A 24,966-nucleotide genomic window follows, 5' to 3' on the forward strand; every position below is an offset into this window, starting at 1 on the left:
CCCATAAAAGGACTCTACGCTGCAGTCTAATTCGTCAAATTCTTGATCTTTTTTCTGACTCAGGCCCTCACTAGATTCGGACTAAAAAATATGGACTTTTTTCAATAAAATCTCATATAACTTCTATAATTTTAGTCGGAGACCAAAAAAATGAGATGATCACATATATACCCATAAATCAACTCTGTGCTGCAGTCTAACACAAAATCTGACACCGTTTAATTCTTGACCTTTTTTCTGACCCCGGCCCTTACTAGATTCGTACTAAAAAATATGGACTTTTTTCAATAAGGTACCGTAGTAGTACAGGGAGGGGATCCACCGGGTTCCTTGATAACGGCTTGCCTTCATTTCGCCACTCTTCCCCTCAAAGAGTAAAATCTATTTGGTGTGAAGATTGCCACGTGTCGTATAAGAAAATATGTCCCCTGATATTATGTGATATCCTTAAAGTTATATTAAGGATACTCCCGCCAGGAGTTAGAATTCAGGAGACCTATGGTTAATTCTCTGGGAGTATCACTGTAGCTAAATATCCCTTAGAAAGCTGCCTAAGGGAACCTCTCGTTAGGACGACATGGCTGAGCCCAAAAAAGATATTTAGAATTCTAAAATTAGAAGGTTAATAAACAACAGAGGGAGGAACATAATTTTATTTGAAAAAGTAGCAGATTATCTACACTGAAAAATATTCATATAGAAACAAAAATGTAAAAATCATATATCAAACATAGTTGATCTTGTGACAAGTTTAGGAAATTGATTTATTAAGAAATAAATTAACTAAAAATTCATAAACTAATTTGTTTTATGAAAAAAGAAATTTAATGTTTTGAGAAAAACTCACTGTTAATACAGATTTTGATTTCCTTAGATGCTATGAAACTTACACAGCACTGTGAACATAAATAAAGTCAGGGTTTAATAAACTGAATGTGAGATGGCTTGCAGTAATAATGTTGTCTTTGTATAATAGAAAAAAATGACAACAAAAACATTATACATAAAACATCTTATACCTTAAAATACAAGTTCCACTTTAAAGTGTTTTAATAGAACAGAAAAAGATCAGTATTGAATATCATTCTAAAGATAGGCATTTCTGAAGTTGTATAGTATAGCATTGTGAGCAATAACAAAATTGTACATTTCACTTTCATAAAATTATGAACATCTTATTTGAAATTATCAGTGCTGATTTTTATTACCATATCAGGTACAGTATTTCATAAGTTATACAATATTAAATTTGCAAATCAGTACAGTACCTTGAAATGTAGTGATTGTATTTCACCAAAAACTTATGTAAATGTTACTTGAATAATTCAAATATAAAATACATCAAAACATATTCAGATGACCCCACTGGTCATGGTGGACACGAGAGTTTCAGAGAAAGAACAAAAATTCTCTGTAATTTTTCAAGGAGCAATCCGATAAATCAGCCTTTATTTTCAACACACCAGTTAAATCCATTTTCGAACAATCGAGCCCAAGGTGCAGCCATGAATTCTCTATGTGGAGAACTTGTTAAAGTCTTGTCCATGTGGGGCCACTGCCATCGGAGGACACAACGTTCTGGGTGTGGCATAAGCGCCAAGTGCCGACCGCATGCTGAGCTTATGCCAGCGACTCCACCTGATAAAATGAAAATATGCAAGATTAGAAATGTATTTATCTATACAATTATAAGATTGAAATAAATAGAAGATATTATAACTATTTTTATAAAAGCATATTATATGATCCAAAAAACTGTCTAAGTGAAATCTAAGCATGGATGACCCTTATAGTGAACAAAGCACAATTCAAGATTGTATGAAAGAATAAAAATTATGTTTTGTATATTAGTGTTAGTCATTAGTACAGTATAGACAAAAATACCTAAATACATACAAGTATATTACAGTACAGTACTGTATACAGGATGTAGTAAATTACTGATGCGTATCTTATGGAAAATAAGTACAGTATTAAGAACTTTGTTTAATACTGGAGAATAAAAATATATGCTAAATGAAAATAAAAAGTGGGGGATGAACACCTACTAGAAACCATATCCTACCGTAAAAGCAAATTTACTGAAATTTAACAATACATGTCCGTATCACTCTCAATTCTAATTAGAATACTGAAAAAAAAAATAAGATCTACTCTCTTTAAGTTGCATCCTTGATTCTCCAAGTGCATGTCTTAGATACAGTATATATTCATGAACAAGAATTAAAAGTGAAGCCATGTAAAGTCAAGACCTCAAGGATGGAGGACAAGTGTACAAGGCAAAAACAATTGCTGTTGGGGGCAAGTGGATGTTACAAAGAAACTATGGTATTTTCAACAGGATATAACATGCGGCACTCTGTTAGTATATCCCCTGAAAGGGAAAGTACAGTATATGTCATGTGAGATATAAAAAGCTATTTGATTTTAGAGGCAAGAAATCCTTACCGAATTCAACGATACCACCTAAAGAAATAATCCACATGTGACACAAATTACACACCACTGAATGAAGATAGAGCTAACACTGACACAAAATGTAAATTATATATTATTTTTAATTTTTAAATATTTAACTTAGCCGGTGAATATATAATAGCTGTAACTCTGCGGCTCGACAGACACATACATAAAAAACTCGCGAGCGATCGCTATGCAGGTTGCGGGTGTGCCCACCAGCGCCAACTGTCGGCCAGATACCACTCTCGGATGTAAACAAAACCTTCAATTTCTTCTCTGTCGACAAGACGTACTTTTACTCGCTGTAGAACCTGGAGTTTTTCCCATCATATTTGGTGAAGTACTTTAATTTGGTTTGAGCTTTCGCAGTACAGGTGTTTTTCTTCAAAATAAACCCTTGAACTCTTTTTTGATAAGGATTATTTGTTGATGACTTAGATCGTTTTTTGGAATTTTCCCTTTACTAATTCAAAATGGCTGACCCTTCTCAAGTTCCCAAGTTTCGAAAGTGTAATGCTAGGGACTGTAATAGGCGTCTTCCAAAGGCTTCTTTCGACCCTCACACTGTTTGTTCCAATTGTCGGGGTAAAACCTGTCAATTGGGAGATCGGTGTGAGGAATGCGTGGGCCTTTCGGAATTCGATTGGATCGAATTTGATAAATATACACGCAGATTAGAGAGAGATAGGGTAAGGAGAAGTTCTTCTAGGTCCGTAGATTTTTCCTCTCCACATGCCCCTGAACCTAATCCTTCCCCTGTAGTGGTTGTTCCTAACCCCCCTCCTAGCACTCAGGAACCGTCTATGCAAGACATGATGCGTGCTATTCATGCCTTGGGGGAGAGAGTTGAGGCCCTAGCAAGTGACCGGAATCAACTCATGGCGGACGTAAAGGAACTAAAGTGCCAAAGTGCCGCGGCGGAAAGTGTTAAAGTGCCTAGTGTTTCTCAAAGTGTTGTGAACAGTGTTGCGCTTGAGGGTTCGTCTGTTCGTGCCTGTCGTCCTCCTAGTCCGGGACCTCTTGCAAGCTCCCAAGCCCAGGGGAGAAGCAATGTCGTACGACTCATGGGTTCGAGAGGCCTTGATCAGCGAACAGACGTTCCCTCTATGGTATCAGGCGTATCTCCCCAAGATCGCCCTTACCAACGTAAGACGAGAGAGCCCATTTTTACCTCATCGTCCGAGGGTGTTTCTCGTAAGAAACCTTGGACCAAGGTCTCCAGACCTTTGAAGCGTAAGTCAGTCCCTTCAGGACAAGTCCAACGTCCCGGTTGTAGCCACTGGGACAGTTCGGACTCGTTGCCGTCATCGGATGACTGCTCGCCGCCTAAGAGAGGCAAAGTTGTGCCGCCTCAGTCGCTCACCCCGTCTGTTGCCGCACCTGCTTCCGTAGACCCTAAATGGGTGTTACTGCAGGACATGCAGTCCAAGCTTGCGTCCTTGATGGAGGACTTCAATGCGGAGAAGGTTGCCGCACCTTCTGGCCAACAACCATCCAAGCGGTCTGTTGTGCGTCCTGTTGACGTTGAGGTAGCTTTCTCGCGTCAACCAGTTGGGGTAGTACCTCCACCGATGCGACCCAGTGTGGGTTTCCAGCCGCACGTTGACGTTAGGCAACGCACGGAGGTGGTTGTTGACGTTCAGGACGTTCATCAACCATCAGAGGTGACTTGTTTTGACGCGGTGCGTCAACCTCCGCAACCCGGTATGGTGTTGACTGCACAACCCAGACGGTCCAAACAGTCTCGGGTGGACGCTGTGCGTCCTCGCGCACCTATGGTTGTTGACAGTTCCCAGACTGTTCAGCAGTTCCATGACGCTGCGTCCGGCTCCGTCACGCATGCACCAGTGCGACCGGACTCGGCGAGTCAAACGTTGCCCACTCCTTTGCCGTTTTCTCATCAGTTATCGGATGAGGAACTGTCAGATGAGGACGTTGCTGAACCACAAGAGGATCAACCTTCAGAACTTGATGAGCCTAAGGCAACTCAACCATCCTTGGACTTTAGAAAAGTCATGGCTGTGTTTAAGGAGTTGTTCCCTGACCACTTTGTTTCTGTGGCTCCTCGTTCGCCGCCGTCAGAGTTTGTATTAGGCATTCCTGCTGCCGTGCCTGCCTTTACTAAACTCGTTCTCTCTCGCTCATCCAAGAGAGCTTTGCGGCTGTTGGGCGATTGGTTAGAGTCCAAGAAGAGTTTAGGGAAGACAGCATTTGCCTTCCCCCCATCTAAACTCTCGTCTAGATCGAGCGTCTGGTATGCCACGGGAGAAGTTCTCGGCTTGGGAGTTCCTGCCTCTGCCCAGGGCGACTTCTCAAGTCTTGTAGACTCTCCCCGTCGCCTTGCCATGAGACGCTCGAAGATTAGTTGGTCACCCTCGGACCTGGACCACCTTCTTAAAGGCATATTTAGGGCGTTTGAAGTCTTTAACTTCCTGGACTGGTGTTTGGGAGCCCTGAGTAGGAAAATCTCATCTGCCGATAGGGATGTTTCCTTACTCATTATGTCCTGCATGGACAAGGCCGTCCGCGATGGGTCCAACGAGCTTGCCGCTTCATTCACGTCCGGAGTCCTTAAGAAACGAGAGTCTCTGTGCTCTTTTCTGTCAGCAGGAGTGACGCCATGCCAAAGATCTGAGCTACTCTTTGCGCCCTTGTCTAAGTGCTTGTTTCCTGAAGTCTTAGTTAAGGAAATTGCCTTGTCTTTAGTGCAGAAGGACACCCACGATTTAGTTGCGTCCTCGGCTCGCAAAGCTCCCCCTTTGCCTGCCTTGTCTGCTAGACCTAGGATAGACACTCCAGCGTCCAGGTTTATCCCGCCCTTTCGTGGCAGAGCCTCCAGCAGGGGAGGTGCTCGTGCCGAAGGGAAGAGAGGAAAGAGGAAAGGATCCAAGTCCTCTAAGGGCAGAGTCTGACTGCCCGCAACTTCAGACAGCAGTAGGTGCCAGACTCAAGAACTTCTGGCAAGCCTGGGAGAAGAGAGGCGCAGATCAACAATCTGTCAGGTTGCTCAGAGAGGGGTACAAAATCCCTTTTGTACGCAGACCTCCTCTAGCGACGTCCCCCATCGATCTCTCTCCCAGGTACCAAGAGGAAGAAAAGAGACAAGCCCTGAAACTGGAAGTGTCTCTTTTGCTAGAGAAGGGAGCGGTGGTCAAAGTCTCGGACCTTCAATCACCGGGGTTTTACAACCGTCTCTTCCTAGTATCAAAGAAGACAGGAGGTTGGAGACCGGTGCTAGACGTCAGTGCTCTGAATGTCTTTGTCACAAAGACGAAGTTTACCATGGAGACCACAAAGTCAGTCCTAGCAGCGGTCAGAAAGGGAGACTGGATGGTCTCTCTATACCTAAGGGACGCTTACTTCCACATCCCCATTCACTCAGACTCCCAACCTTTTCTGAGACTCGTCTTCGACGATGTGGTGTACCAGTTTCGGGCCCTGTGCTTTGGCCTAAGCACAGCTCCTCTCGTGTTTACGAGGCTTATGAGGAATGTGGCAAAATTCCTCCATTTATCGGACATCCGAGCCTCCCTTTATTTGGACGACTGGCTTCTCAGAGCCTCTTCCAGTCATCGCTGTCTGAAGGATCTCAATTGGACTCTAGATCTGACCAAGGAATTGGGACTCCTAGTCAACTTGGAAAAGTCACAACTGGTCCCATCCCAAACTATTCTGTATTTAGGGATGGAGATTCACAGTCAAGTTTTTCGGGCTTTTCCGTCGGCCCCCAGAATAGATCAAGCCCTGCTCGTCATCCAGAAGATGTTGAAGAAAGAACGCTGCTCAGTCAGGCTTTGGATGAGTCTGGTAGGAACGCTGTCATCCCTGGAGCAATTTGTCTCGCTAGGAAGGCTACACCTCCGACCTCTACAATTCCACCTGGCTTTTCACTGGAAAAAGGACAAGACGCTAGAGGCGGTCTCGATCCCGATTTCCGAAAAGATAAAGACTTGTCTGACTTGGTGGAAAGACAATATCAGTCTACGAGAGGGTCTTCCCCTAGCAGTTCAGAAACCCAACCACGTTCTCTTCTCGGACGCATCGGACTTGGGCTGGGGCGCGACGCTGGACGGTCGGGAATGCTCAGGTCTGTGGAACTCGAGTCAGAGGAGCATGCATATCAACAGCAAGGAGCTTTTGGCGGTTCATCTGGCCTTGATAAGCTTCGAGAATCTACTTCGAGGCAAGGTGGTGGAGGTCAACTCGGACAACACCACGGCCTTGGCGTACATTTCCAAACAGGGAGGTACCCACTCATTGACTCTGTACGAGATCGCAAGGGACCTGCTCATCTGGTCAAAAGATCGAGGCATCTCGCTAGTAACGAGGTTCATCCAGGGCGACTTGAACGTCCTAGCAGATTGTCTCAGTCGGAAAGGTCAAGTAATTCCAACCGAATGGACCCTCCACAAGGATGTGTGCAAGAGACTTTGGGCGGTTTGGGGTCAACCCACCATAGATCTCTTTGCAACCTCGCTGACCAAGAGGCTTCCAATCTATTGCTCTCCAGTCCCAGACCCAGCAGCAATACATATAGATGCCTTCCTCCTAGATTGGTCACACCTAGATCTTTACGCATTCCCACCATTCAAGATTGTCAACAAGGTACTGCAGAAATTCGCCTCTCACGAAGGGACAAGGTTGACGTTAGTTGCTCCCCTCTGGCCCGCGAGAGAATGGTTCACCGAGGTACTTCGATGGCTGGTAGACGTTCCCAGAAGTCTTCTTCTAAGAGTAGACCTTTTATGTCAGCCACACGTAAAGAAGGTACACCAAAGCCTCCACGCTCTTCGTCTGACTGCCTTCAGACTATCGAAAGACTCTCGAGAGCTAGAGGCTTTTCGAAGGAGGCAGCCAGTGCGATTGCTAGAGCGAGGAGAGCGTCTACCATTAGAGTTTACCAATCGAAGTGGGAAGTCTTCCGAGACTGGTGCAAGTCAGTTTCCGTATCCTCGTCCAGTACCTCTGTAGCCCAAATAGCTGATTTTCTCTTATACCTGAGAAAAGTCCGCTCCCTTTCAGCTCCTACGATCAAGGGCTACAGAAGCATGTTGGCCTCGGTCTTCCGGCATAGAGGCTTAGATCTTTCCAACAATAAAGATCTGCAAGACCTCCTTAAGTCTTTTGAGACCTCTAAGGAACGTCGTTTGGCTACACCTGGGTGGAATTTAGACGTGGTCCTAAGATTCCTCATGTCAGACAGGTTTGAGCCTTTACATTCAGCCTCCCTGAAAGATCTCACTCTTAAGACTCTTTTCCTGGTATGCTTGGCCTCGGCTAAAAGAGTCAGTGAGCTTCATGCCTTCAGCAAGAACATCAGGTTTTCGTCAGCAAAAGCTACTTGTTCTCTGCAGCTTGGTTTCCTAGCCAAGAATGAGCTACCTTCTCGTCCTTGGCCTAAATCTTTTGATATTCCTAGCTTATCGGAGATCGTAGGCAATGAACTAGAAAGAGTATTATGCCCTGTTAGAGCTCTTAAGTTCTACTTAACTCGTACTAAACCTTTACGAGGCCAATCTGAAGCGTTATGGTGTTCGGTTAAGAAACCATCCTTGCCTATGTCAAAGAATGCTTTGTCATATTTTATCAGATTGTTAATACGAGAAGCTCATTCACACTTGAGTGAGGAAGACCGATCTTTGCTTAAGGTTAAGACGCACGAGGTTAGAGCTGTAGCAACTTCCGTGGCCTTTAAGCAAAATAGATCTCTGCAAAGTATCATGGACGCAACCTATTGGAGAAGCAAGTCAGTGTTCGCGTCATTTTACTTGAAAGATGTCCAGACTCTTTACGAGAACTGCTACACACTGGGACCATTCGTAGCAGCGAGTGCAGTAGTGGGTGAGGGCTCAACCACTACAATTCCCTAATTCCATATCCTTTTAATCTGTCTCTTGAAATGTTTTTAATGTTGTTTTTATGGGTTGTTCGGAAGGCTAAGAAGCCTTTCGCATCCTGGTTGATTTGGCGGGTGGTCAAAGTCATTTCTTGAGAGCGCCCAGATTAGGGGTTTGACGAGGTCCTGTTGTATGGGTTGCAGCCCTTGATACTTCAGCTCCTGGGAGTCTGTCAGCATCCTAAGAGGATCGCTGGGCTCCGTAAGGAAGACAGACTTACAAGGCAGAGTAATCGTCTAAGTCGACTTCCTTACCAGGTACCTATTTATTTTGGTTTTGTTATATTGAAAACTGTCAAAATGAAAAAACTCTTAGCTTATACGATGTAAACATATTTAACTCTGGTCTCTACCCACCTCCTTGGGTGTGAATCAGCTATTATATATTCACCGGCTAAGTTAAATATTTAAAAATGATATTTTAATTATAAAATAAATTTTTGAATATACTTACCCGGTGAATATATAAATTAAACGACCCTCCCTTCCTCCCCAATAGAGACGCAGTGGGATGAGAAGAAATTGAAGGTTTTGTTTACCTCCGAGAGTGGTATCTGGCCGACAGTTGGCGCTGGTGGGCACACCCGCAACCTGCATAGCGATCGCTCGCGAGTTTTTTATGTATGTGTCTGTCGAGCCGCAGAGTTGCAGCTATTATATATTCACCGGGTAAGTATATTCAAAAATTTATTTTATAATTAAAATATCATTGTTCAGCACATCTTTATAATATTTTTTTTGCTCTCTTTGATGAAAGATGAAGAACTTGAAGCATTGTAGTTGATATAACAGAAGGTTACTAAATTGTTGTAAGAACCAATAGTCAAGACTTCTCACTACTTTTTAAGAAATACAATTTCCTTTCTCTCTTGTGATTTAGAATGAGTACAGTGAGAATTTGGAGACTTATACTTGAAAAAAATTGATTTCAGAGTAGGAGAGAGATTTTATCAAGTGTATTGTATTTTCTCATTGTTTGGCAGTCAGAAAACAGGAAAAAAGTTCAAACACACACTCTTCTGGAAGTTATTAGACACACAACTAAGAACAGTCAAAATTTTCAACATTTAACTAACCTTCTGAGCCATTTGGATTCATGGGGTATATTTCTGTTGGTTGATCCTCATCATCTATATAGCGCATAGCAATGCACCTATTTGAGGTCAGTGATGGCAAGACAGCTTTGCTGTTATAAACAAACCGTCCTGAAAAGAATCATTGTTGACCTGAACAAGTTCTTACTTTATAAAGGCAGAAGATTATGCATTATTGTACTGAACAAACTTACAAGACAATGCAAGTTCTCAAAGCATAAGTTTTCACCAAAAGTTACATGTACAGCTCTCAGATTTGGAAAACAAGTATTGTAAATACCTAATTATGCTTAGAATTAGACTTGGCACTTATGAACTAGTCCAGTATTATAAACATTCTCATTTGGCTAGTAGTGAAATATCAACATTGGCAGATTTTTCTTTTTTTTTAACTTAGTTTTTGTATGTCCTTACCTTCACCATGAGCAACCCAAATTCCCATCTTCGCACCTTCCATACCCGCAAGTAAAATAGAATTTGAAGATTCAATACAAACACGAGACCATCTCGATTCGAATCGTCCACTGGTATTTTCAGCTAATCGTACTGATGTGACATCATCTGTGGAGGTAATTTAATCAATTTGTCAGTTTCACGATATACATGTGTAATCAGACTGAAAATAAATATATGAGAATAAACTTTTATCAAAGAGTTATCAGAGTACAAAATGTGAAAGAAAAAAATTTAAGATTGCAAAAAATATGGTATTAGTTTTGACTTAATTGTATTTAATCATTGACTGATAATAGTTTCGTATTTGATAAACTAAATTATTATACTCATGAGTACAGAAAATCTAAGCAGGTATGTAAAATAAGAAAAAAATCAGCAAAATTTAACTTCCAAACTACTGAATGTAATAATTTGCATACAAGTATTGTAACTCACTCTGCTGATTGCTTGGGTTAAGCCAACCTAAGAGAGCTATCAGCTGACAGCCATTGCATACACCAAGGGAGAAAGTATCTGGCCGGTTTTTCCAAGACTCCAAGCTCTTTCTGAATTCATTTCTACCTTGAATACATGCTGCCCAACCAACAGCAGAACCCAGCACATCTGTTAAGAAATGTTATCATTAACTGTACACCATTCAACTTTAACGTTACTTTGGACTGAAAAATTTCCTCATGCCTTAGGAAATTTGATTCTATGGTAAACAGTTACCTGTGACTGTATTTTGCTTCATATACTGACTGAGCATTTGTTTCTCAAAGTAAATAAGTCTTTTGTACTCATTTTATGACAACTGTTTCTTCTTATATTTAAACTTGTGGAACAGTTAAGAAGAAAACAATAACTGTGGTAAAACACATTTGAAATTATAGAAAACAAAATGTTATATTGCAACCTAGTCGCCATGCCCTACTAATGATGTAGCTGACTAAACTCTGGATACAGTACATGTATACTGTATTAACATACAGCATGTAATAAATAAGAAAGAAAATTACCTGCATAACTAAATCCTCCTGGAAATATTATTCCCCTAAAGTCATTGACACTCACACGGCCAGCAAATATATCTGTCATTGTGACATCATGCACGGTAAACCCAGAGTGCATAAGTGCTGCCGCCATTTCTCTGTCGCCATTAGTGCCTTCCTCTCTGATAACAGCAACTCGAACTTCAGTTATAGGACTCCTTATAACACCTGCAAAATATTCTTTGGATATACTTTGGCAATACATATTGCAAATTCATCAGCTAGAGAAATCACTTGACATACAAGGATAATTCATAATCAAACATAACTAATTACTAGTAATATTGGCCATTTAATCGCGTACCAATCCTATAAGAGAATAAATACAGATATAATGTGATTTTATAGAATAGAAATACAGGAGGCTATAATACTAACCAGTAACAAAATCTTTGTATGAAAAAGGTATGTGACTGGAAACATGCCTCCTCTTGGAAAGACTTTCATGTTCTGCCTCTGCACAGTCTGGATTCATCTGGTGTTGTTCCAACAAAAAGCTAGTTTTCTCCCACATTTTAGTTATCTCTAGAACTGTACAGTTTACAACTTCTACTCCATCCACAAGAATTTGTACCTGTAAAAGGAAAGAAAATGAAGCAAAACATGATACCTGCTAAATATTGACCTTTTATACTCCCAAGTATTTAACATTGTGGGGTTATGCTACTTGTGAAAGAAAATACTTTTCTGTTCTGGTACCTTCAGATGTAGATAGCTTATTTTTATAAGTAACTGTATATGAATATTAAAATGTCTTGGCAATTTTTTATCACCATATATAAGTGTTTGTAGTACAAACACATTACAATATCCTTACTGGCATTTGCCAGTTATCAGACACTGCACAGAACAAGAGATCTTCCATTTCCTGGACAGTTTATACATTCTGGAGCCCGGGTCTTACACAAGGTAAGGCAATCTATACAGACAGACATTCTGGTTCCAGTGGCCTTATGGTAGCAGACTGAGTGACTGTTTGTGCGTCTGTCATGTTGTAAATACCTAAGAAATGTGTGTCCTTATATTAATAACTTGTTTCTCACTGTAGTACTTGCCATGCACAGTACTTATCCTTTATCAATCACAATTTTCAATCATTTGAAGATTTGTGCTCTAACCTCACTGGTATTGTTCTCTTTGTTGAGGAGATTGTCATGTTTGCATTGAAACCTGTTTCCCATAAATGCCAGTGAGCAAGTACTGTACTGTATATATGTATGCATGTATCCATATACAGTACTATATGCATGTGTGTATATATGTATGTATGTACTGCATATACGTACATAAGCACTTATATATTAGTGATTTTCTCCATCAAGCATTACTGAACTTTGTATGCATGAAAATTATATAGTTTTCAAGGTTTTTAAAGTAATTTACTAATAACATCACTTTAAGCATACCTGGGCCTCTGGCCCACTCTCAGTGGTCATACCAATCGGACAGGTACCTGGAACTCCAGCACAATGGAATCTCTGAACCACTTCTTCTGTTTTATCAGGATGTATTTCCATTACCCATCTGAAAATATTAACAGGAAGACAAAATTAGAAAGTAATCGTGAATCTAGTCAACTAATACACTTCAAAACTTACACCATAAAGTCAAAATTGCTGTTTAAACAAACAATATAGGTATTCCAAACTGAACTATTCTAACTAAACTCTTTGTTTGTTTTTGTCTAAACAAAGGCATGTTAACCAGGTTTTTGGTAAGATTATGAAATATACAGGAAAAAAATAAAAGAATAATGTAAGCAAGAGATAAAAGAATATAAAGAGAACAGCTAAGGTATAACCCTACCCGACTTCTTCACTAAAAAGCGCGGACATCAACGGAGGTAAATAATCCTCAAATGATGAAGGGGGAGCAGGTGCTGGAGGGACATTCACTGTGCATCCTCCCCATCCTGAGATTCCCATTTCTACTAGACAGGTGATAAGGCCTCCATCACTTATATCATGTAAACTTAGAATTGTCTCCTCTGGAAAAAAAAATATCATAAACTGTATATTAAAATACCGTTCATTAACCTCAGATTTTAAATATTTAACTTAGCCGGTGAATATATAATAGCTGCTACTCAGCGGCTCGACAGAAAACACACTCAAAAAACTCGCGAGCGATCGCTATGAAGGTTGCGGGTGTGCCCACCAGCGCCAACTATCGGCCAGATACCACTCTTGCATGTAAACAAACCCTTCAATTCTTCTCTGTCGACCTTGACGACAAGACGTATCATTACTCGCTGTAGAACCTGGAGTTTTCTCAACATATTTGGTGAAGTACTTCATTTTGGTTTGAGCTTTCGCAGTGCAGGTGTTTTATCTTCAACTTAAATCTTGAACTCGTTTTTGGATAGATTTAATTTTTGATGACTTTGGATTGTTTTTTGGACTTTCTTTGACTTTTAAATGGCCGACCCTTCCCTTAGTACGGAAGTGTGTTTTAGGCTTTTAGCAATTATCTTATCACGTTATAAATTAATTATAGATTTTCCTCTATATATTTTATATCTCAACCGCCTTTATTAGGCCTCTTCGATTAGCTTTCCATTTATAATAAACATCAAGATAAATTTTAATGATTTGTTTATATGCGACCTTTCCTGAGAGTAGGCGGTCCTAACTTGGAAACCGAAGTTAAACAACGTTGAGCCCTTTCAATCGTAAATAACTTTTACAGAGCTAATGATTTAAAACTTATTAAATGAATATTTTTTAGTAGATATTTTATGAAAGATTTTCTTTGAATAGTCTTCGTACTGTTTCAAAGATGAACTAACGTTTAGTTTATTTATGCTACGCAGTTTGCGCTCTATCGTTACGATAGAGAGAGAGAGTATCACGGTTTCACTTTGCAGAAAGAGTAAATCGATTCTGACGTTTTGTTCATTCTTCTTTCAAAGCTTAAATGTTTTAAATTCTATTTTAAAGGAACTTTTTAATTGAAAACCTTTCAGTTTTTTCCTTTGGTCAAATAACCTGTTTATTGACGAAACGTAAGTGGGCTCTTCTCTTCGGTGCGAAATCAAGAGAGAGAGAGAGAGATAGAGACGGAGAGAGAGAGAGGAGAGAGAACGTTCCGATCTTTATTCTCGTCCCAAGCGAGTAACGTTGTTCTCGAGTTACTCTCGTCCCTAGTCTCTGTACGGGGAGAAAGGATAAAACGTTTTTAGTTTTTATTCTCGTCCCAAGGCACTGTACGGTGAGAGATTGAAAACGTAGTTTTGAATGAACTAGTGTTTAGTCTCTTTCCCAGCCACTGATCTTTTTATCTTAAAATATGTTTACTGTTTTTTGCTTGTATTAATGTGCTTACATTATACGACTGATTTCGCAATTATAACCTTTTGATGAGGGTAGAATTGCGTGCTTCAGGTAGAAATCAGTTTTATTCATACCTAATGTGAATTGTTAAAAAATTCGATTTCAGTGAAATAAGTGCAAAACAGAAAATCGTAGTGATAAAGTGATATTGCGCAAAGTGTTATCAGTGTTGCGACCGAGGGTTCGTCTGTTCGTGCCTGTCGTTCGCCTAGTCCGAGACCTCTTGCAAGCTCCCAAGCCCAGGGGAGAAGTAATGTCGTACGACTTATGGGTTCGAGAGGCCTTGATCAGCGAACAGACGTTCCCTCTATGGTATCAGGCGTATCTCACCAAGATCACCCCTACCATAAGGCGAGAGAGACGATTTTCTCCTCGTCATCCGAAGGCTTTTCGCATAAGAAACCGTGGAACAAGGTTTCGAGGCCCTTTAAGCGAAAGTCAGTCCTTTCAGGACAGGTCCAGCGTCCTGGTTTTAACTATTAGGACAGCTCTGACCCTATGCAGTCATCGGAAGACTGCTCGCCGCCTAAACAAAAGCGTAACACAGGCTCCGAGTCTTTTTGTAGGCAAGGTTTTGCAGTCACAGACGTTACCCTCGTCTCTTACCACAACCATTCCCGTTGATCCTAAATGGGTTGTACGGCAAGACATGCAGAATAAGCTTGCCTCTCTTATGGAAGACTATTCTGCCGATAAGGTTCACGTTGATCCTAGCAGTTTATCTCATCGAGATCCTGGCCTTCAGCCGCCCAAACGAACCTTTGTGCGTCCTGTTGACGTTGGCGTAGCTAAGTCACGTCAGTCACGATATGTAGAGCCTCACTCGATGCGGTCACGTGTTGATTTTCAGCCGCATTTGGACGTTAGGCCGCTTCCTAATGCTCCTGTTGACGTTCAGGACGTTCGCCAACCAGTGGAGTTGACTTGTTTTGACGCTGAGCGTCAACTACCGCAGTCTAGAGTTGTTTTGACTGCTCAGACTAGGCAGTCAAAACAGTCTCGAGTGGACGCCGAGCGTCCTCCCGCACCTGTTGTTGTTGACAGTTCACAGACTGTTAAGCAGTTACATGACGTTGCGTCCTGGTCCGCTACTAATGCACCAGTGCGTGTGGACTCTGCTTGTAAAGCATTGCCACCACGGTAGGTCTCTCCCTTGCTTGAGACTCGGCTATTGTCGGACAAGGTTCCTTCAGATGAGGAAGTTGCTGTTCCCCCTCCTACTGATATTCCCTTGAGGACTCTGTCAGACGGAGAGGAGCCTAAAGCTGCTTAGCCCTCTATGGACTTTAAATAAATCATGATTTTTAAGGATCTTTGTCCGGATCTTTTTGTAACTACTGCTCCTCGTTCGCCTAAACGTCAGAGTTTACACTAGGCCTAGCTACTTCGAAGCCGTTGTTTTATAAGCTAGTGCTCTCTCGCTCTTCTAAGAGAGCTTTACGTTTGCTAGGCGACTGGTTTATCACCAGGAGGAGTTTGGGGGAGACAGCCTTTGCTTTCCCTACTTTTAAGCTGGCTTATAGAGCGAGAGTCTGATATGACACGAGAGAAGTTCTCGGCTTGGGAGTTCCTGCCTCTGCCCAGATAGACTTCTCAAACCTCATAGACTCTCCCTGGCGCCTGGCCATGAGACGCTCCAAGATTTTATGGTCGAATTCAGAGCTATTTTCGAGCGTTTGAAGTTTTGCTGTACAATTATGTCATGCATAAACAAGGCTTTCAGGGATGGCTCCAATGATCTGACAGCCACGTTCTCTGCAGGAACAAGTCCCTCAGGGATGGCTCCAATGATCTGGCAGCCATGTTCACTGCAGGAGTACGTAAGAGGCAAGTGCGCTCAATGTGTTCATTGTCAAGACAAACTTCACGATGAAGTCTACCAGGCTGTCTTGACAGCATTTATGGAAGGCGACTGGATGGTCTCTCTCGACCTTCAGGAGGCATACTTCCACATTCCTATACACCCGGATTCCCAACCGTTTCTGAGGTTTGTTTACAGGAATGTGGGGTACCAGTTTCGAGCCCTGTGCTTTGGCCTCAGTCCTGCTCCTCTCGTGTTTACGAGGCTCATGAGGAATGTGGCAAAATCCCTCCATCTATCGGGGATCCGAGCCTCCCTGTACTTGGACGACTGGCTTCTCAGAGCATCGTCCAGTCTTCGCTGTCTGCAGGATCTACATTGGACGTTGAGTCTGGCCAGGGAGTTGGGACTTTTGGTCAACCTAAAAGTCCCAACTGATCCCATCCCAGATTTTTCTATATTTGGGGATGGAGATTCGCAGTCCAGTTTTTTTTTTTTTTTTTTTTTTTTTTCGGGCTTTTCCGTCTGCCACCGAATAGAACAAGACCTGCTCGAAGTCCAACTAATGCTGAAAAGAAAAAGTTTGTTCAGTCAGGAGTTGGAACAGTCTCGTAGGGACTCTCTCATCCCTGGAGCAGTTTGTCTCACTAGGGAGACTACACCTTCTGCCTCTCCGGTTCCATCTAGCCTCTCACTGGAACTAGGACAAGACGTTAGAGACGGTATCATTCCCAGTCTCCGAACTAGTAAAGGCATGCCTGAAATGGTGGGACAGCAATATCAGTCTGAGAGAGGGACTATCCCTAGCAGTCAAGAACCCAAACCACGTGTTGTTCTCAGACGCGTCGGATTTGGGTTGGGGTGCGACCCTGGACGGTCGGGAATGCCCGGGTCTGTGGACCTCAAGTCAGAAGAGCATGCACATCAACGGCAAGGAGCTATTAGCAGTCCACTTGGCCTTGATGATATTCGAAAGCTTCTTCGAAACTAAGTGGTAGAGGTCAACTCAGACAACACCACAACTTTGGCGTACATCTCCAAGCAAGGAGGCACACACTCCTTCACGCTGCTCGAGATCGCAAGGGACCTTCTCTTATGGTCAAGAAATCGAGGCATCTCCCTGTTGACGAGATTCATCCAGGGGGACTTGAACGTCTTGGCAGACTGTCTCAGTCGGAGGGGTCAGGTGATACCCACGGAATGGACCCTCCACAAGGACGTGGGCAAGAGTCTTTGGGCTACTTGGGGTCAACCCACCATAGACCTCTTTGCCTCCTCGTTGACCAAAAGGTTACCAATCTATTGCTCTCCAGTCCTAGATACAGAAGCAATCCACATAGACGCGTTTCTACTGGATTGGTCTCTTCTGGACTTATATGCATTCCCACCATTCAAGATAGTCAACAAGGTACTGCAGAAGTTCGCCTCTCACGAAGGGACAAGGTTGACGTTGGTTGCTACCCTCTGGCCCGCGAGAGAGTGGTTCACCGAGGTACTTCAATGGCTGGTAGACTTTCCAAGAAGTCTTCCTCTAAGGGTAGATCTGTTACGTCAGCCCCACGTAAAGAATGTCCATCAAAGCCTCCCCGCTCTTCGTCTGACTTCCTTCAGACTATCAAAAGACTCTCAAGAGCTCGAGGCTTTTCGAAGGAGGCAGCCAGTGCGATTGCAAGAGCGAGGAGAGCTTCTACCATTAGAGTATACCAGTCGAAGTGGGAAGTCTTTTGAGACTGGTGCAAGTCAGCATCTGTGTCCTCGTCCAGTACCTCTGTAGCCCAAATCGCAGATTTTCTTTTACATCTGAGAAAGGTTCGCTCCCTTTCAGCTCTCACGATTAAGGGCTACAGGAGCATGTTGGCTTCGGTCTTTCGACATAGAGGCTTAGATCTTTCCAACAATAAAGATCTCCAAGATCTCCTTAAGTCTTTCGAGACCTCTAAGGAACGTCGTTTGGCAACTCCTGGATGGAACTTAGACGTGGTCATAAGGTTCCTCATGTCAGACAGGTTTGAGCCATTACATTCAGCCTCCCTGAAGGATCTCACCCTCAAGACACTTTTCCTAGTGTGCTTGGCTTCGGCTAAAAGGGTCAGTGAACTTCATGCCTTCAGTAAGAACATCGGTTTTTTCTACAGAAAAAGCCACTTGTTCACTTCAACTTGGTTTCCTGGCCAAAAAATGAACTGCCTTCTCGTCCTTGGTCTAAATCTTTTGATATTCCTTGCTTATCAGAGATCGTAGGCAACGAACTGGAAAGAGTATTATGTCCTGTTAGAGCTTTTAAGTTCTATTTAGCTCGTACTAAGTCATTACGAGGTAAATCTGAGGCATTATGGTGCTCAGTTAAGAAACCATCATTGCCTATGTCAAAGAATGCTTTGTCATATTTTATCAGATTTTTTAATACGAGAAGCTCATTCTCACTTGAATGAGAAAGACCGATGTTTGCTTAAGGTTAAGATGCACGAAGTTAGAGCTATAGCAACCTCCGTGGCCTTCAAGCAAAATAAATCTCTGCAAAGTATTATGGACGTGACTTTTTGGAGAAGCAAGTCAGTGTTCACGTCATTTTACTTAAAAGATGTCCAGACTCTTTACGAGGACTGCTACACACTGGGTCCATTCGTTGCAGCGAGTGCAGTAGTGGGTGAGGGTTCTACCACTACATTACCCTAATTCCAATATCCTTTTTAATCTGTCTCTTGAAATGTTTTTTAATATTGTTTTTTGGGCTGTACGGAAGGCTAAGAAGCCTTTCGCATCCTTGTTGATTTGGCGGGTGGTCAAAGTCATTTCTTGAGAGCGCCCAGATTAGGGGTTTGATGAGGTCCTGTTAGTATGGGTTGCAACCCTTTATACTTCAGCTCCTGGGAGTCTTTCAGCATCCTAAGAGGATCGCTGGGCTTCGTGAGGAAGACAGACTTACAAGGCAGAGTAATCGTCTAAGTCAACTTCCTTACCAGGTACCTATATATTTTGGTTTTGTTATATTGATAACTGTCAAAAACTCTTAGCTTATACGCTGTAAACTTAATTAACTCTGGTCTCTACCCACCGTCTTGGGTGTGAATCAGCTATTATATATTCACCGGCTAAGTTAAATATTTAAAAATGATATTTTAATTATAAAATAAATTTTTGAATATACTTACCCAGTGAATATATAAATTAAAGGCCCTCCCTTCCTCCCCAATAGAGACGCAGCGGGACGAGAAGAATTGAAGGGTTTGTTTACATGCAAGAGTGGTATCTGGCCGATAGTTGGCGCTGGTGGGCACACCCGCAACCTTCATAGCGATCGCTCGCGAGTTTTTTGAGTGTGTTTTCTGTCGAGCCGCTGAGTAGCAGCTATTATATATTCACCGGGTAAGTATATTCAAAAATTTATTTTATAATTAAAATATCATTTTAATCAAAATTATTACATATAAATAATACATTGCCTGTACTATGATTTTATTAATACTGTATAGAAAACTTGAAATTGGGAAATATTTGTGTAATTTATAGTCCAAAAGGCAGTAACCATTAACTTACAAAACAAACTTCCCAGAGGAAAAGAGTAGAGATAATGTAACATTCATCCAACACCTTTCCTGCTTATTTGCTAAAACTTTATCCTTTGTCAATTTTCAGCCTTACTTAAGAAATCAACCTTTACAAGTTCATGTTTTTGGATATGAGAACAAATTCTATCTGGTTGTAAAGTGTTGGCGACAGGACAGGATGAAGTTACCTTTCATGGAACTATATTAGAAGAGTATATGGGCATGCAAGTTTTTGGTCACCAATTTTTCAGCCTAAACTGTTAAAGTTTCCATTTTACATGAAATCTTCAAATAGACTTGGTAAACTTATGGCAGTGCCTTCTGGTACCCAGAGGTGATTCAGTACTCTTTATTACCTCCTTGATTGTAGAATTACTCACTCTTCTCTAACAAGCATTTGTAGGACTAAAACTCCTTACGGCAATTCCATCATAGAGATACCAATGATTTTGATGGATCCATAATCTCCTTTCCCAAATGGGATTCAATTTGGCAATTCCAGAAATCAATGGCATTGCAACATTCTCTCCCTTAAGCTGGGATAATAGTCCCTGGCAATTACTTAAAGAATTTGAGTGCCATTAAGTACTTGCAAGACCAATTATTATTATTATTATTACATTGATAAATGCCACATGAATTTATTCATGGTCTTTAAGGAAGACTTCGGAATTACAAGCTTTTGTTATACTGTCTGCATTTCAATGTTGGCCTGTTCAAAGCTCAAGCCATCCACAATTACCCTACCACACCTGCTGTAATATAGGAAGATTTAATGATTTGTATGAAAATATTTGAAGGATCTTACCTTTGAGAAGTTCTTGGATGACATTAAATGCAGCTACAAAAGCAATGGTTTCATCTTGATTTACATCAGGGCAGTCTCTCCCTACTTGAGAAAAGACTTGTGCAAGGGCAGTGCCAGCTAACCTTGAATAAGCAGTTACAGGTCTAACCCAAATAAGTCTATTTTTTGAACCACTGGCCGGACCTTTTAAATCTGGTGTTACCACCTGTAAGTTCAATGAAAGACATTTTATGATTAAATCTTGTAAATGACCTATGATTCTACTATCTCATGCTGCATTTACTATCTGTATCATGAAGTTCATGTACATACCTTAGTAATGTCAGGGCAGGGAGCATAAGTGGAAACAACCAAAGCACCTGGTGCTTTAACAACAGTACTATTGCCTTTGCTGTCAGTGACACGAGCTGCCATACTTAGAGAGTCTTTCCCTCCATCAACTGCTATTCCAATGCTAGTCATAATGTCACACATAGCTTGACATGCTTCATATAATGCCCATCCTTCACCACTCAGCTTGGCAGCCCACATCCAATTTGCTGAACACTTTATATCCTGCAAAAGAAACATGAATATGCTTTACAATACCGTGTAATGTATGGTATTTTACATTTTGATTTTATGAAACACTGCATCAAGTTTTATATCTTTATTGTTATGCTTCCAGTTGTAGTAAAGCTAAATATTTAAACCATTAAACTCACACAAAACTATAACTTTCATAAAAATCTATTGGCTATGTAGAAAATTGCTGGTTAATTTTAAATATTTAACTTAGCCGGTGAATATATAATAGCTGAGCCTCCGGCGGCTCGACAGAAAAACACAAAAACTCGCGAGCGATCGCTATGAAGGTTGCGGGTGTGCCCACTAGCGCCAACTATCGGCCAGATACCGCATATACATGTAAACAGACTCAATTCTTCTCTGTCGGTCTGATCGACAAGACGTACCATTACTCGCTGTTAACCAAGGCCCATAGAATAGACAGGTCAACCCACGGGCCGCTTGAAATTTTAAAAGTTTGCGCATCCGTGGTGTCAACAGGTTCAAAAGAGGTCCCACGCTGAACCTATGGTCAGTCTTTAATGAGCAGCCCAGGAGGTCAGACATCCATCTCTCTCCGACTCAATTTGTCTCACAGCCTTGCTCTGTCTCAAGGTCATATTGTCCCCAAGGCCTAAATTTCCAAATATGATTATTGAGAGGTCACCATTGTATAATTATAAATCGCCTCCATCATAACGGTAATAATTAATAATAATAATAATACTAAAAATAATGATAACCATAATAATAAAAACAATATAATAATAATATAAGGAGTATAATTATAATAATAGTAATAATGGTATCAAGAGTCAAAGAATAATAATAATCATAGTAATTTATTATTATTATTAATATTATTATTATTATTACTATTATCATTATTATTATTATTATTATCATTATCATTATTATCATTATTATTGTAATACTCCTGATATTATTATTGTTATTGTTGTTGGTGGTGGTGGCTGTTGTTATTATTATTATTATTATATTTATTTTATATTAATATCAAAAGTATAATAATAATAATAATAATAATAATAATAATAATAATAATAATCATCATCATCATTTTAATAATAATAATAATAATAATAATATAATTAAATGAGATTATGGACAAGCAGTCAGAGAGAGACAGAGGAGAGAAAGAAAATGTGAGAAAGAGGACACGTGCTCTTCTTTAGATTGCCCAGAGCTTCTCTCCGGACAGGGGCTTCCGATTGCCTTGGGGGATTTTTGACGGTGCGTCTAGTCACGTGACTCAGGTGTCGAACCATCTGACGTCACATTAATAACGGCCATCCGAGCGAAAGCTGCGCGTGGGTCGACCTGATAGAATAGACAGGTCAACCCACGGGCCGCTTGAAATTTTAAAAGTTTGCGCATCCGTGGTGTCAACAGGTTCAAAAGAGGTCCCACGCTGAACCTATGGTCAGTCTTTAATGAGCAGCCCAGGAGGTCAGACATCCATCTCTCTCCGACTCAATTTGTCTCACAGCCTTGCTCTGTCTCAAGGTCATATTGGCCCCAAGGCCTAAATTTCCAAATATGATTATTGAGAGGTCACCATTGTATAATTATAAATCGCCTCCATCATAACGGTAATAATTAATAATAATAATAATAATAATTAATAATAATAATAATACTAAAAATAATGATAACCATAATAATAAAAACAATATAATAATAATATAAGGAGTATAATTATAATAATAGTAATAATGGTATCAAGAGTCAAAGAATAATAATAATCATAGTAATTTATTATTATTATTAATATTATTATTATTATTACTATTATCATTATTATTATTATTATTATCATTATCATTATCATTATTATCATTATTATTGTAATACTCCTGATATTATTATTGTTATTGTTGTTGGTGGTGGTGGCTGTTGTTATTATTATTATTATTATATTTATTTTATATTAATATCAAAAGTATAATAATAATAATAATAATAATAATAAAAATCATAATAATAATAATAATAATAATCATCATCATCATTTTAATAATAATAATAATAATAATAATATAATTAAATGAGATTATGGACAAGCAGTCAGAGAGAGACAGAGGAGAGAAAGAAAATGTGAGAAAGAGGACAGGTGCTCTTCTTTAGATTGCCCAGAGCTTCTCTCCGGACAGGGGCTTCCGATTGCCTTGGGGGATTTTTGACGGTGCGTCTAGTCACGTGACTCAGGTGTCGAACCATCTGACGTCACATTAATAACGGCCATCCGAGCGAAAGCTGCGCGTGGGTCGACCTGTCTATTCTATGGGCCTTGTGTTAACCTGGAGTTTTTCAACAGTCTTGGTGAAGTACTTCCTTTTGGTTTGAGCTTTCGCAGTGCAGGTGTTTTATCTTCAACTTAAATCTTGAACTCTTTTTTGGATAGATTTAATTGTTGATGACTTTGGATTGTTTTTTTGGACTTTCTTTGACTTTTCAAAATGGCCGACCCTTTCCTTAGTACGGAAGTGTGTTTTAGGCTTTTAGCAATTATCTTATCACGTTATAAATTGTTGTTGTTAATTATAGATTTTCCTCTACATATTTTATATCTCAACCGCCTTTATTAGGCCTCTTCGATTAGCTTTCCATTTATAATAAACATCTGTTAGAATATTAAACTTTTATTTATGATGCATTAGTGTTGTTGATTATGCGCTTGGGTACAATCATTTGTTTTTACCCATAATTCTTGTCATGATGTGCGTGGCGTGACGCCGCTTTCTTTTGTCCATATAGTGTAACCGGCAAGTTCATGGCCGAAGGAACTGTGTACTGCTGCCTCCCACATTCTCCATTAAAGTGACTCTTTTAGTGATAATCTTTTATTATAACCCACCATCATGTCCTTCGAGCTCACAGGTTATGGGCCCAGCTCAAGCAAGAGGAAGTTGTATTTTGATGGTGATGAGGAGAAATATGAAATGTGGGAGATAAAATTTCTAGCCCATCTGAGACTTCGAAAACTTACCCTAGACGAAAGTGAAGATCAAACTTCAGCGGAATTCAGTGCTAAAAATGCTGACATTTTTGCCGAGATCGTTCAAGTTCTAGATGATAAGAGCCTCCAATTAATAATGAGAGATGCAGTCAACGATGGAAGAAAGGCATTGGAGATTCTACGGGACCATTACCGAGGTACTAGGAAACCAAGAATCATCTCCCTCTACACGGAGCTGACATCACTGAAAATGAGAGGGAAAGAATGTGTAACTGATTATTTTCTTCGAGCAGAGGCAGCCTCCACTTCGTTAAAGTCAGCTGGTGAGACGATCAGCGACAGCCTTCTTATTGCTATGGTGTTGAAGGGTCTTCCAGAGGAATTTACTCCATTTAATACTGTTGTTATGCAGAAGGATACCGAGTCTACGTTTCCAGAATTCAAGTCTCTGCTACGGAGTTATGAAGAAAGCCTGAGGAGTCGAGAGGCACACAGGCCTGATGTGAAGAGTGAGAACGTCCTTAAGGTGAATTATAAGAAGAATCCTGATTATCACTGTGGTGGATCTGCCAGTGGCTCATCAGTAAGATGTTATTCATGTGGTAAGACTGGACATAAGTCTTTCGAGTGTAGGTTGAAGAAAGACAGAGGTAAGTGGTGCAAAGAATGCAAAACCATTACACACAATTTTGATGAATGTAGAAAGGCTAATAGGGCTACTAGATTTTCTAGTGCAACTGTGAATGTTTGTAAGCCTAGATCCACTAATGATTATAGTGATGAAGAATGTTGTTTCAAAATAAGTTGCTCTGTTGATAACATATCTACAGATGTATGTAATGTTCTTGTTGATTGTGGTGCTACTACCCACATCATTACTGACAAATCCAAGTTTAAGTGTTTTGATGAAGACTTTGATGAATCAAAGCATATGGTTGAACTTGCAGATGGTGCAAGATGCAAGAATATTGTTAAAGGTAAAGGTAAGGCTAAAATTGTACTTTTTGATACAAA

The 24,966-nt window shown here is 40.7% G+C and overlaps 1 protein-coding gene across 3 annotated transcripts in view; it reads right to left on the reverse strand.

Moving 5' to 3' along the window:
• Positions 1-638: 638 nt before the first annotated feature.
• Pfas (phosphoribosylformylglycinamidine synthase) overlaps positions 639-24,966 on the reverse strand; it is a 54,566-nt gene continuing 30,238 nt past the window's right edge. For all 3 annotated transcript variants that reach the window (XM_068366508.1, XM_068366507.1, XM_068366509.1), the window contains exons 19-28: positions 20,739-20,981; positions 20,427-20,631; positions 12,744-12,924; positions 12,344-12,461; positions 11,316-11,511; positions 10,905-11,105; positions 10,342-10,509; positions 9,865-10,011; positions 9,433-9,561; positions 639-1,638 (exon numbers count right to left, since the gene is read on the reverse strand). In XM_068366508.1, the coding sequence (XP_068222609.1) occupies positions 1,442-1,638; positions 9,433-9,561; positions 9,865-10,011; positions 10,342-10,509; positions 10,905-11,105; positions 11,316-11,511; positions 12,344-12,461; positions 12,744-12,924; positions 20,427-20,631; positions 20,739-20,981 (1,785 nt within the window). In that variant the 3' untranslated portion in view covers positions 639-1,441. The remainder of the gene's footprint in view (positions 1,639-9,432; positions 9,562-9,864; positions 10,012-10,341; positions 10,510-10,904; positions 11,106-11,315; positions 11,512-12,343; positions 12,462-12,743; positions 12,925-20,426; positions 20,632-20,738; positions 20,982-24,966) is intronic.

Source organism: Palaemon carinicauda, chromosome 44 (genome assembly GCF_036898095.1).
Source record: "Palaemon carinicauda isolate YSFRI2023 chromosome 44, ASM3689809v2, whole genome shotgun sequence".
In the NCBI taxonomy this organism is placed as follows: Eukaryota; Metazoa; Arthropoda; class Malacostraca; order Decapoda; family Palaemonidae; genus Palaemon; species Palaemon carinicauda.